This window comes from Echeneis naucrates, chromosome 1 (assembly GCF_900963305.1).
Source record: "Echeneis naucrates chromosome 1, fEcheNa1.1, whole genome shotgun sequence".
Lineage (NCBI taxonomy): Eukaryota > Metazoa > Chordata > Actinopteri > Carangiformes > Echeneidae > Echeneis > Echeneis naucrates.
In genome coordinates, this window is record NC_042511.1 from 14,823,123 (window position 1) to 14,836,295 (window position 13,173).

Consider the following 13,173-nt stretch of genomic DNA (forward strand, 5'->3'; position numbering starts at 1 on the left):
ATAAATGTTATTTGGTCGTGTGTACAAGTTGTGATTGGTGGGTGAAAGGTGAGGGAGTGAGGTTTGCCATTGAGGAATGGTGGATGAAATTGAGCAGACGAGAGACAGAGAACAAAAGACAAAGAAACATAAAATGAAAACAAAACAATGGAAAACTGAAGCTTGTATGTAAAATGAGCCTGTGACTAGAAAGCAAGATGGTCCAACAAAGATACTGCAGGATGGCTGTCAACTTTGGTTTTGGTAGAGATGCTTGATTAATGAAAACAGGTCAATGACTTAGAGGAGATGCGAGACAAAAACACTGACTAGACCTTTAACACACAAACATACCTTTCCATAGCTTGTCCTTACAGCCTATCCAAGCCTCTGTGCCTGAGTCGTGATGAAGGTCTGTTCATCTATCTACAAAACTGTGGCTTCTTACCTTGTCCTGACTGTATCTCTGACAGACCTCAGGTTGATGGCCAACAAATTTGCTATGAGTTATAATTACTTCTCCTTTAGCGTATTTACCGAAGAGCCTTTTCTGAGGTTTTGTTCTGGATCATAAATCAGTTAAGTGGCGCTATATTTGTTGAAATATCAAAGCTGAGGTCAGTTCAAGTCTGGATTCACGCAACCTCTTATTTGTGACAATGCAAAAACAACTAATCAAGCGACATATTTTTTAAATCAAATTCAAATAAATAATGTTCAGATTGTGCATCACATATATGCAGCGTGTGGTTCACTCTGTGTTGATTGTCAGTTTTGCATTGCCAACTTTCAAAATCTTCTCTCTCAAACACACACACACACACACACACACACACAGGAGTGTGTGCAGCTGGACCTACGTGTCTGCGGTGTGTCGATGGACACTTCATTGGTATACGCCCCGATTCCATGCTTGCTCCTGGCTGCCAGCTGGAAGGTGTAGGTGGAGAAAGGCTTCAAATTCTTCAGCAGGTAGGAAGTTGTTGGCTCAAAGCTAATTTTCTTCTGATGGGGTATGAAGACAAAAGGACAGTGGAAGACATCATGTTATGAGAAAGAAAATAAAAGACTTGGCACCACTTATTATCTACAGAGTATATAAAAAAAAACACAAGCTCTTTTTGGCTCACTTTTAATGTCGCCATCAATTGTCAGCCCAACCATTCATCCAGTCATACATCTGTCCTTTAATCTGTTATCATCCCATCAACTCAGCTACAAATCCAAGGAGTGAAGTCCCTCCCTTCACTCATACCTCCTCTGTGTTGTCAGCTCGTCGGTAGACCAGCTCATATCCTGTGATTTGGTTGTCTGGGCCACCCTGGGGTGGGGCCACCCAGGACAACAGGATACTCGTCTCAGACTTGGCCTCCCCCTTAAATTCTGAGGGTTGGGATGGAACTGCGGAATTACAGGAAACAAGGATTAACAAAAAGAGAAGTAGAGAGGTATTTCCTTTCTTCTACTCTTCTGGGTACTCTTTGGTTTATCCCTGTAGTCCTTCTACAAAATGAGCACCCATATCAGTACAATTCTCTCTGTGCACACAGACAAAACCGGGCATTGGCCTCTTACCTCCAGTTTTGGCTATAATCTGCAGGTCCTGGGACAGGGGTCCGTCACCCACGGATGTGAAGGCCAGCACTCTGATGTAATAAGTCTTATTAGGAGTCAGACCCTGTATGGTGATGAAGTTGGCGCTGCGCACCATCTGCTTCTCCCACTGAGAAAACACGGACACAAATCCACACACAGATGCACACTCGCTTCTTAGATACATTGCAGACAGCACAAGTTGTCCGCCGCAGTTAATAAGAAGTGGCAACAAAATGAGATGTAACCATGCACACACACTGGCACACACCTGGTTGACTGGCAGCATGTTGTCTAATGTGTAGTACACTCTGTAGCCGACCACCTGTCCGTTCGGTTCCTCTGGTTCATCCCAGTGGATGATCGCAGTTGTTGTGCTCAGCATACGACCTCTGACCTGCAGGGGAAATGGGAAGAACTGTACACTGCATCTCCACTTGAGAAATTTTTGTTCAAGAAGTTAGGTTGGGTTTTTAGGACACTTAATATAAGTTGATGCTAGAATTTGCAAACTCGTGCACTAAAATCAGGATTTATTTATTTGATCAGTTTTATAGATGGCGGATGTCACAGCGCAGCAGCTCCTGGTTCTGAACCTGCTTTTAAATGTGCTCGGCTAAAGCTGGAGATCTACAGAAGATGGCAAAGCAATTGTTGAGGATGAACTGCTAAACTTCTTATCTGTGAAATTGAAGACTAAGTCACGATGAACTCGTGCTATTGGTGGTGAGCACATTTGATTCAGAGGGGAATGAGGCCTTCAAGAAAGCCCTGTTTGAACTCTGCCCTGCCTATGAAGGACAGCACAAAGATGTCAACAATATAAAACTTTGTCTTAGAGTGTTGAATGAATGTGGGGAGAACATTCCCAGATTTGTCTCCTACCACTTGGATGAATTGCCGACAGTTACCTTTATCAGGATGGATGCTTCTTGGCTTCTAAGGAGGATGGAGCAGTTATGTGATGGAGTGAAAGTTCTGACACAAACGACCCAGCTCCAGACTGATGTGTGTGAGCAGCTTCGCATCGGCATGGAGCAGAGCAAAGCAAAGGAATGCCGCGCTGGTGCTGCCGTTTTGAACACTACAGAGCCAGGGGGCTTCATTGGATCCTGCCACCGAGGAACCGAAGCGGCCTGACGGCGATGGGAGCTCCTGGGCGCAGGTGACTCGGCCGTGACGGGGGGTCTCACGCTCCGCAGTCGAGAGGAGGCTGAAGTTGGGGCCCGCAACCGAGACGTGGAAGGCGTCGTTAATCTTACCGCCCAAACACGGTCGGGAAAGACGACCGGTGTGTCAACCGATTTGGTTCCCCCCAAATTCCTGTTCCCCTTTACGCTGATTTACTGCTGAGTCGTGCGTAGTTGCTAACTTAAGGAAGAAACACAAATAGAAACACAGCTGGGTGTACGGAAAGCGAAATAGAACAAGCCAATGTGTAGGTTACTGGTATGTTATTTATTATATAACAAAATAAATTGAGAATGCATTTGTTCGGCCATTCTTTGTCAATCTTTGTGTAAATAGATGCCAGCTAGCATATCTGTGCGAGAGTAGCCTACGTTAAGTAAACCTCACTGCCGGATCACTTACACAAGTTAGTCGCTTCGAAATGGACTGCTAGCTAACTAGTTAGCATGCTCGACTGACGGATTGATGACATTACGTTACTATTGCTTCCCGTTCATTTGGAAACGGGCAGAGCGCCTGCGAATGACACATTTCTGCTCCTCGGAAACACCCACCGGATAGTGTCCATATGTTTCATAATTCACGAACTCGTTGAACAAAAGTTTACCATTTTAAGAACATACACTCACATGACAAACGCTCATCCTGGCCTCCCGAATGTATCAAATTTGCGCCCTTTGGGAAACTGGGCTGGGAATTAGTTTATGCCCTGGGTTAGTTCAAGTAAGTGCATGATTTATACGAAAGTCAATGATCCATTCACTGAACACTTGAAATATTTTTTCCCTGAAAGCCTACACATGATCTGTTATCTCTTGCACGACATGCCCATAAAATAGGCTATAGGTCTACATAATTATCATTGATCGATCAACCAGTTAAACTGTAGCATATACACAAGAAAAATTCAGCAACAAAGCATAGTATTTATTTACTCATAAAAATTATCAACAAGTCAACAGGCGTGGACTCGGAGCTAAGAAGAATAGGTCACGTGGGATGCTGGAACCAATCGCAGCCCACTCTGGGTGGCACGTCATCACGGTTAGGTCAGGTGACGTAAATGTGAAATGGGGAAGTAGCGCAAATGTGTGCAGCAACTCGAGCAGCGCTGTGGCACAGCGGTAATGCTGCCGTCCCGCACCTAGTTGGGAAGTGTTCGATTCCCGGCTAGGTGATGTAAATGTACAATGTAGTGTAGGTATGTAATGTAATGTATCCCCGGGGTTAAGTGATGACAATGTTAATATGTAATGTAATGATTGTATGATTTACTGTAATGTTAAGTATGTTGTATGTAATATGTATGTAAAGGTCCATTCCCGGTGTGGGCACCGGAACATGTCTACGGAGTTAATTGGTTACGAGTATTGGACTGGGCTAATGCAGATACGGCGCCCCCCCCAGGACCTAGGCCGAACCAGACCAGACGGGTGACGGCACCCCTCCAGGAACGGACCGAGACCAGACCGGAGACAGGACGCGTCCACAGACTAGACCAGTAAAGAGATGAACTATTTTAGTGAAAGATTATATTTCAGTATATTAACTTGTTTTCTTCCTAATTGTAAGCACCCATTATACATGGTGTTTCTCCATAACGATCGGGTCATTCTACATCATATATCTTGGTCGTATTATTACCTGGTGTGTATCACCACCAGGTTTCTTCTGGTTCTTCTGTCCCGGTCCTTGTGTGTGTTGTTGTGTCTGAAGCGGTGGAGTACTTCTTCTAAATTTGCGGTCAATCTTTATTTCTGTGCAGAAATAAAGCCAACATGTCACTTTCTCTGTTACTTGACTGCAGCTACAGTCAAAGATAGCGTTTTGTGTCGGGCTTTAATACAAGCTAGACTAATGGACATTAGCATTAGAGCTGTCCAGTTAGCTTACGTTACAAGCTAACGACCCTGTTTCTTACCTTGCTCTACGTTTCTCGTCCCAAATCCACCGTCACAATCTTTTTAAAAAACATTTGTATAGAAAAGTTCTCAACCTTTTATTTTCTTATTCTTCTTTCTTCTCCTTTCTGATCACTGGACTGATGCTGACTGGACATTTTCCTACCGAACTTCAGACAACAGGCTAGCATAGCAATAGTAACCAAGGGGGGCGGGGCTTAGCGAAGGATCGGTGGCCAAACCATTTGTTGTTGGGGGTGGTTTACACACAGACCTAACCGTGAATAATAATTATGTAGAGATAACAGATCATGTGTAGGCTTTCAGGGAAAAATATTTGAAGTGTTCAGTGAATGGATCATTGACTTTCGTATAAATCATGCCCTTACTTGGAACTAACCCAGGGCATAAACTAATACCCAACCCAGTTTCCCAAAGGGCGGCCAGGATGAGCGTTTGTCATGTGAGTGTATTTTCTTAAAATGGTAAACTTTTGTTCAACGAGTTCGTGAATTATGAAACATATGGACACTATCCGGTGGGTGTTTCCGAGGAGCAGAAATGTGTCATTCGCAGGCGCTCTGCCCGTTTCCAAATGAACGGGAAGCAATAGTAACGTAATGTCATCAATCCGTCAGTCGAGCATGCTAACTAGTTAGCTAGCAGTCCATTTCGAAGCGACTAACTAGTGTAAGTGATCCGACAGTGAGGTTTACTTAATGTAGGCTACTCTCGCACAGATATGCTAGCTGGCATCTATTTACACAAAGATTGACAAAGAATGTCCGAACAAATGCATTCTCAATTGATTTTGTTATATAATAAATAACATACCAGTAACCTACACATTGGCTTTTTCCATTTCGCTTTCCGTACACCCAGCTGTGTTTCCATTTGTGTTTCTTCCTTAAGTACGCACGGTAACCTAGCAACTACGCACGACTCAGCAGTAAATCAGAGTAAAGGGGAACAGAAATTTGGGGGGGAACCAAATCGGTTGACACACCCGCGCTTGGAGAAATGTCGCTGACCGCCCGGGTAATGCCGCTGGACGAAAACAGAGACTGGGTGCTGTGCCTGTCGACGGGACCGGTGTCATGAGTGCCAGCCATACCGTCGAGACAAAATGAATGAGTGTGTTTGCCACCATATTCTCTCCAGACATGGACGGTGAAACCGTGTGTGTCCTAAAGAGAAAACTCCGCCGAGATGTCGGTCCGCCGGAAGATAAATACTGTGAACAGTAGACTTGGATCACTCAGTCTGTGCTGAATGTAACGATGTCGGTGAAATGTACAGCCCTGAGCTTTGGCCTGAGGGAGCCGTTCTCCGGCGTGTCTGTGAACCAGGCATGGCTAAAGTTGTTGGATCAGGTGGGCGGCGGTTTTCGTAGTAGTATTTCCCAGCTTCCTGCTCGTATTTCGGTCTTATACAGCCCCTCACAGTTCTCCATACTTGTACCATTAGCGACCGTTGTCATTATGGCAACAATAAAAAACACGTTTCGCAAAAGGCAGCATGTCACATAGTTTGCTCATTCAAACATTTAACTTTGCTAAGCAGGACGCTTCAACCAATTCAATTACTGTATTTACATGGTCTTTGGTATCCCGGATTTGTTTGGGTTTTTGACGTATCCACATTTGGTTTTTGTGCAGTCGGTTTCTGACGGCTGAGCGCTGTCTGCGCAGGCGCAAGATGTACAAACAACATGGCGGCAAGGGTATTTTAACGAGGCCGAGCCCGCTAGAAGCCGCAGAGGTCTCGTTTTTTATGTTATCTTACAGTTCCCGCTCAGTCTGTTGCGCGGCAACTGTAAACAAAATACGTGTAAGACGTATCGCACGCCTGCGCAGATAGGACGCAGTGATCAGAAAACGGGTTACTGGTATTCATCATGTATGCAGCGATATGAATAAGCGGACTTGACTGGTATTCGTCTAAGACGACGTTGAAGACGTTTCGCCTCTTGTCCGAGGGGCTTCATCAGTTCATGTTAGTTGGTCTACTAGTCTGACCAAGGCAGTGGAGAAGGACCCAGATATGTAACCTCTGTGGGTGTGTTCACCAGAAAGTACCTGGTCCCAGGTGTACCCCTGGTGAACACCAATCGTTCACCAGGGGTACACCTGACCCCGACTGTCGTTCACATGTGACCACAACAATGGTCAATTGAAACCAGCACTTTCAGTTACACACCCACATGACGCCCCTCGGATAAGAGGCGAAACGTCTTCAACGTCTTCTTAGACAAACACAAGTCCAGTTGCCTACTAATCAATGTTGAGATGGAGAATAATGACCTGGATGAATGAGAATCTTCGTTGACGTCTCTCCATGCGATTGGCTGAAAGCACCTGATTGGCTAGTGAGTGTCAATCAAAAACATACTTTTAATCGAAAGCTTTACCAGCCAATGGCGACGTTGGCTGACCTGCGACTACAGGTCAGTCTCAAAATTCAACCTACAGATTTCGGAATTGCACATTCAGCAATTCTTATGCTCTGTAAATGTGTAGTGTGCCTCAAAATTACATGAGCGAAGTCCCAAATATGAGTACGAAACTGCGATATACAACTACGAAAACCCCCGCGAGAGTTCATTCATTATGAGACTGTTTTGACTCCATACAAATGTGTTCAATGGAGCAGGCTCAGCAGCTCAATAATGTGCATATGGGTCAGAGCGAAGGGGATTTAACAAGGCGCATGGTTGTTAACAAACTGCTTGAGGACTGTGACATTTTATGCTTGCAAGACACTTTCTTAGCTGAACAAAAGTTGGAAAAACTGAACTCATTTCATCCACAATTTCTTGGAGCTGGAGAATCAACAACTGATCTTAGTACAGGAATAAGGAGGAGTGGCTATTCACTGGAAAAAAAGAAAAAAAAAAGCTTGATCCTATGATAAAAAGTATTCGACTTTGAGTAGATTGGTGCATTGGTGTACAATATACACACAAAGATAATGATTTTATCATTCTCAATGTCTACACGCCTTATGAGTCCTGGGAGAATGAAGATGAATATCTTAATAGGCTTGCTTTTAAATGCTTTTATTCAGGACAATATCTCCTGCAGTGTGTACATTATTTGTGATATGAATGCAGATGTCACAGATAGCAACTCTTTGCTTGCCAAACATTTGAGTCACTTTTGTGAAGATAACATCCGAATGTTGTTGAGTAAAGCACTTTAGTGTTAGTGAACTCTGGCACACTACATCATGGCTGGACCACTGCATAAGCACAGCTGATGGGCATGCAGCAGTTGAGCATATGAGTATTAGTTATGGGCTATCAATGTCTGATCATATACCCTTTAATATGACCGCAAATGTTGCTGAGCTGCCAACCATTGCTGAGAATAACTGTAAAGTCAACACTGAAAAATTGGATTGGTCAACCCTTTCTCAGGAGGACATCTTGAAATATCACACAAATACTGATAAATATTTGAGTAATATTAATTTGCCTCAATTTTGTGTAAAGACGCTAACTGTAAGAATAAGAAGCATAGTGAAGCCTTCTATAGCATGTATAATAATACTGTATAGTGGCTGTTTTGTATAAAGGGGGTAAGCCTTTTTATAATCATAGCAAAACATTTAGCATCAGACCTGGGTGGAATGAGCATGTAGCTACATATTATACTGAAGCTCAGTAAGCCTTCCAAGTATGGAAAATGGCTGGAAGGCCAAGACAAGGGCCTGAGTTTGAGCATAAAAAGCTCACTAATGCCAGATATTAATATGCCATTCGCTATACAGTACAGGCCAAAAGTTTGGACACACCTTCTCATTCAAATGAAGAGGTAAGTGGGTCCAAACGTTTGGCCTGTACTGTATATATAAGAAGGAGTAAATCATGAGGGCTGATTCCATGGCCAAGAAGCCATTAAGCAACAGTGCTGCTGAGTTTTGGAAGGAGGGTGCAATCTACCCTTACCTTGCACAGCTGAAGGATAACATTGTGGCATTGTGGCGACAGCATTGTAGTTCATTGTTCAACTGTATTAAAAGCGAGCTGTATGTAGATGATTCTGACATGTAGTAGTGAATTAATAGGAATTACGGCACACCAGTTGTGTGGAAGCTATTCTTAAATTGTCTGATTTCAAAGCTTGTGGCATGGAGGGTATTTCTACTGAACATCTGAAAAATGCTAGCTTGAAGTTATCTCCTCTTCGGGCTATCACCTGGTTTTATGATCCATGGTTTACTACCAGATTCAGTGTTGTCTGTGTTGCTTGTTCAAGTTATAAAGGACAAGGGTGGTAAAGTTGGGAGCATGGATAATTACAGACCCATGGCCTTAGCCAGTGTTCTGTCTGAAGCCGTGGAAAGGATCCTGTTGGATCAAATATCTGAAAGTGTTTCATCTTCTGACAGTCAGTTTGGATTTAAACCAAAACATGGCACTGACTTATGTGTCTATGCTCTCAAAGAAATGGTTCACAACTACAGAAACAAAGATTCATCTGTCCTCATGTGTTTTATAGATGCCTCCAAAGATTTTTTATTTGTGTAAACCACAAAAAGCTCTAAATCAAACTGAAGCAAAGAGGGATCCCTGGGTACATTGTGAGGGTTCTGGCTTATTGGTACGCTCATCGGACTATGCAGGTTAAATGGGGAAGTAAGATCTCATCCTCATTTGAAGTTCGCAATGGTGTCCGACAGGGTAGAATTTTATCCCCAGTTCTGTTTAATTTATATTTGGATGATTTAACTATGAGACTGAGAGGCTTTAACACTGGTTGTCTGATTGGTGAAACACTTGTGAATCATCTTATGTACGCAGATGATCTGGTGATGCTTAACGCAAGTAGTGCTGGTCTACAGCAGCTTCTTGATTTGTACTGAGTATGGTGTGCAATAGGACAATCCCTGTAAGAGTGCTGTGTTAATATGCAGAACGAAAATGGACAAATGTTTAAAATTTCCGATTATTGAAGTTATCAGATGTGAATCCTGAGGTTTGCGATAAAGTTAAATACCTTGGGCACATTATTACGGACAAGTTGACAGATGATGATGATGATATTTCCAGACAATGCCAAAAGTTGTATGCACAAGCTAACACTGCTGCACGCAAATTCGGCATGTGTTCTTTCAATGCAAAAGTGGCTTTGTTTATTGCACACCACTGTACACAGCACAGCTTTGGTCATGTTAAATAAAAGCAAGCTTACAAAGACTGCAAGTTGCATATAATGATGCAATGAGGATTTTACTTAAAGTACCAAGAGGTGCTAGTGCAAGTTCAATGTTTGTCACTGCAGGTGTAAGCACTTTTAAAGCTCTGTTAAGAACTTTTATGTATTTATGCACATTATCATAGGGTCACTCTCCAAACCCACGATGAGCTGTTGCCATTACTCATCTAAACTGAGGATCCCTTGGAAGAAATGCCGATATGTGAACTGTTCCTAAATGTATAGTTTATACATACCGTATTTTGCGGACCATAAGGCGCACCGCATTATTAGGCGCAATACCAATGAACGGGTCTATTTTCATAGATAAGGCACATGATAAAACATTTAGAAAGTGAAGCACTGGTATTACAAAAAGTGGCAGAACGTACTGCGTATTGTTCTCTGATTGGTTTATCGTTGCCAGCAATAGAAAACACCTGAAGTTAGTTTGATGTTGGAACAACGTTGTCTCCCAACATTTGATTATAATTGGATTATGATATGGATTTAAAAATAGGGTTTACGTTAAACTAACGTTGGCTTGACGTCTAATTAGTTATCTAAAGTTGTCTGACGTTTCAACCCGAAGCCAGCCAAGGACCAATGTTTTAACAACATCCGTGTCAACTGGGAATGCTCTGACAATCCATCAAGCGGAGCGGCTTTGTTGCTTAAAAAAGTCGCACTAAAACATTTTGACAGATTTTTGAGCGCAGTGTACCACATAAAATTGGTTCGAGGTCAGTAAGGACAGCAAGAATTTATACATAAGGTGCACTGCCGATTTTTGAGAAAATATAAGGATTTTAAGTGCGCCTTATAGTGCGGAAAATACAGTATTTATTTAATTATTGATGTTTCTATAGTGCATGTTTTTATGGACCAGAGTCTTTTAATAAAGATTGAATTGAATTCTCTACATTGTGTCTAATTGTCTTGAAATATCAGGCAATTAATTATTTTGTATAACAGCTCAGCTTGTTCGTGGTACTGTGTGTTGTGAAAACTTCAGCTTTGTCAAATCAAGGCATCATGTAGACCTGTCGAGGAGGTGAGGAAGGGGCCTGCTCCGCAGTGCGAGCCTCCACCACGTCGCTGGAGGGGCCCTGGCCGATGGTGTTAACGGCTGCCACCCGAAAGTCGTAGTGGGAGTATGGGCTGAGGCCACCTACGCTGTAGCGGGTCGTGGCGATGCCATCAATCTCTTTATATGGGTCCTCTGAGCCTTTGGCACGATGCTGGAGCGAAAGAGAGAGGACAGAAGGAGAGTATGTTCATTTAAATCTGCCTTCGTCAACTTTGCACAGGAAGCTCTCTGTAAAGCTCTATGTATACACGTTACAGAAATACACTCCAAATAATGTGCTCTTTCCCACAAAGATTTAAAAAGGAGCCTTCACATATCTAATGTGGTTGTCCCAATTTTTGTGAATAAAATATTCAGTCACTGCTGTTTAAGCAGTTTGCGTTTAATTCTTACATCTCAGCTCAATACTACTTGAGTAAGAAGTTCTCACAAGACATCAGAATTTCATTTGAGCAATTTGGGCAATTTTATTACTATCAGGAGAAACAAAAGGCTCTTTTCTTTTGCAGCCCCACTTAGTGATTTAAGCTGTTAATAACGGTTTATGTTCGTATAAAAGTCTTGCTCTAGGAGCTCTAGCCTTTTGAAGGTTTGTGTCTAAGGAACCTGTGTGCACATGCAGTGGTGCTGTGCGGTAGGTAATGCATGTGCTTGTGTGTCCAACACACACACACCTGTATGATATAGTAGGAGACGGGCTCAGGGTTTCCAGAGTCCCAGGTGAGCGTGATACTTGTTGCAGTTCTCTCTGTCACCACAGGGGTCCCAGGAGCCTTTGGCAGAGCTAACACAGAGAGAGTAATCTCATGCAATGTTTCTTTAAAATAAAAAAAATAATAATAATTAATTTATACAAACTGAAAAACTTGGAAACAATTTGATGATGACACAAGTTTGGAATCAGAATGATGCCATGACCGTAATCTCTGCACAACAATTTAAAAAACAATTATCAGCTAAATTAGTACGACCACTGGACAAAACAAATCCTGTCGGTTCAAATTTGTTATCTAGCACTTCAAAGAGACTTCTAGCTCATCACATATGTAATCCAAATCAAAAATCATGCAAACTGACACATTCAGTACAGACTTGGCGATAACATCAAAATGGGTCAGCAAAGAAAGACAGCAATCAAAGAGACAAGGATTCTGCGGCTGGCATGAAACGTGATAAATGAAAAGTTAAGTGAGTTAATACAAAACAACAGACCAAAACTTTTCCCCTTTTCTTCCCAGGGACATTAGAAGAAGCATTTCTTACTTATTTAAATGTTAATAATGAATTCTGCTGGGCCGGAATAGTTCCATCAATTGTAAATCATAACAGGAACCGATTCACAGACACAGGGCTCTGTGATAGTCACAAACACTTTGCTCTTTTCAATAAAGTCTTAACCCAAAATTTTACTCAAACTATCGTAAATATTTCTTTTTTTCTTGCACCAACTCACCTTTCACAATAATTTGTGCCACTGCCTCAATCACGCCTAGTGTTGACATGGCAACGCAAGTGTAATTGTTGGACTGGCGTACGTCTGTCAGCTCCAGGACGTTGCGGCCGATGGGCATGTCATCTTCGGGTGTCAGGTCCTCTGCTCCCAGCATCCACTTCACGTAGGGCATGGGTGACCCCACGGCCACACAGGTGATGTTGACGTTCCCCCCTGGCATGATCTCGCTGTCGGCTGGCGGAATGGAGAAGCGAGGGGGGACACGGCGCACTGGACCGGACGGCAAAGTTAAGAAATTGTTTAGTTTTGTTCAGTAGCGTAAGAGAGTTGATACTATGGTTCTTTATATATATTTTTTAACAATGACAATATTGTTTGAATCTGAAGTACAGTGGATAACGCTGTATCGGATCTATATGGTGATGGACGATTATCTTTTTGTGGAGTCATGTGCTCTCAGATGAAGCTTTATTGCATTCGAAGAAGACTGGAAGCACTGTGATACAACACAATAATGGCGCAAGTGATATCAAAATGTTTTATTCATGTTTTTTTAGGTGTGTGTCAATAAATATTTAATGAGATGAAACACAAAAGATGCTCACAAAAAAAAAAAAACCTCACAGCAAAAACACATGCACTCAGAGGTAAAAAAGAGAAAAGAAGAACGCAGGGTACAGTAAATCTCAAAGGAGTGAAGGCTGTACAGACAGCCTTAAACCTTCAGTACTGCACATAAAAAAGCCAAGACACACAAACACAAATGGC

General features: G+C 42.6%; 1 protein-coding gene across 9 annotated transcripts in view; it reads right to left on the bottom strand.

Annotated features, from left to right (window-relative positions):
- ptprdb (protein tyrosine phosphatase receptor type Db) overlaps positions 1 to 13,173 on the bottom strand; it is an 88,513-nt gene that overhangs the window by 27,191 nt on the left and 48,149 nt on the right. For all 9 annotated transcript variants that reach the window (XM_029511923.1, XM_029511913.1, XM_029511876.1 and 6 more), the window contains 7 exons: positions 12,406 to 12,675; positions 11,627 to 11,736; positions 10,906 to 11,103; positions 1,844 to 1,969; positions 1,555 to 1,702; positions 1,235 to 1,380; positions 840 to 984 (listed from right to left, as the gene is read on the bottom strand). In XM_029511923.1, coding sequence (XP_029367783.1) covers positions 840 to 984; positions 1,235 to 1,380; positions 1,555 to 1,702; positions 1,844 to 1,969; positions 10,906 to 11,103; positions 11,627 to 11,736; positions 12,406 to 12,675 — 1,143 coding nt within the window. The remainder of the gene's footprint in view (positions 1 to 839; positions 985 to 1,234; positions 1,381 to 1,554; positions 1,703 to 1,843; positions 1,970 to 10,905; positions 11,104 to 11,626; positions 11,737 to 12,405; positions 12,676 to 13,173) is intronic.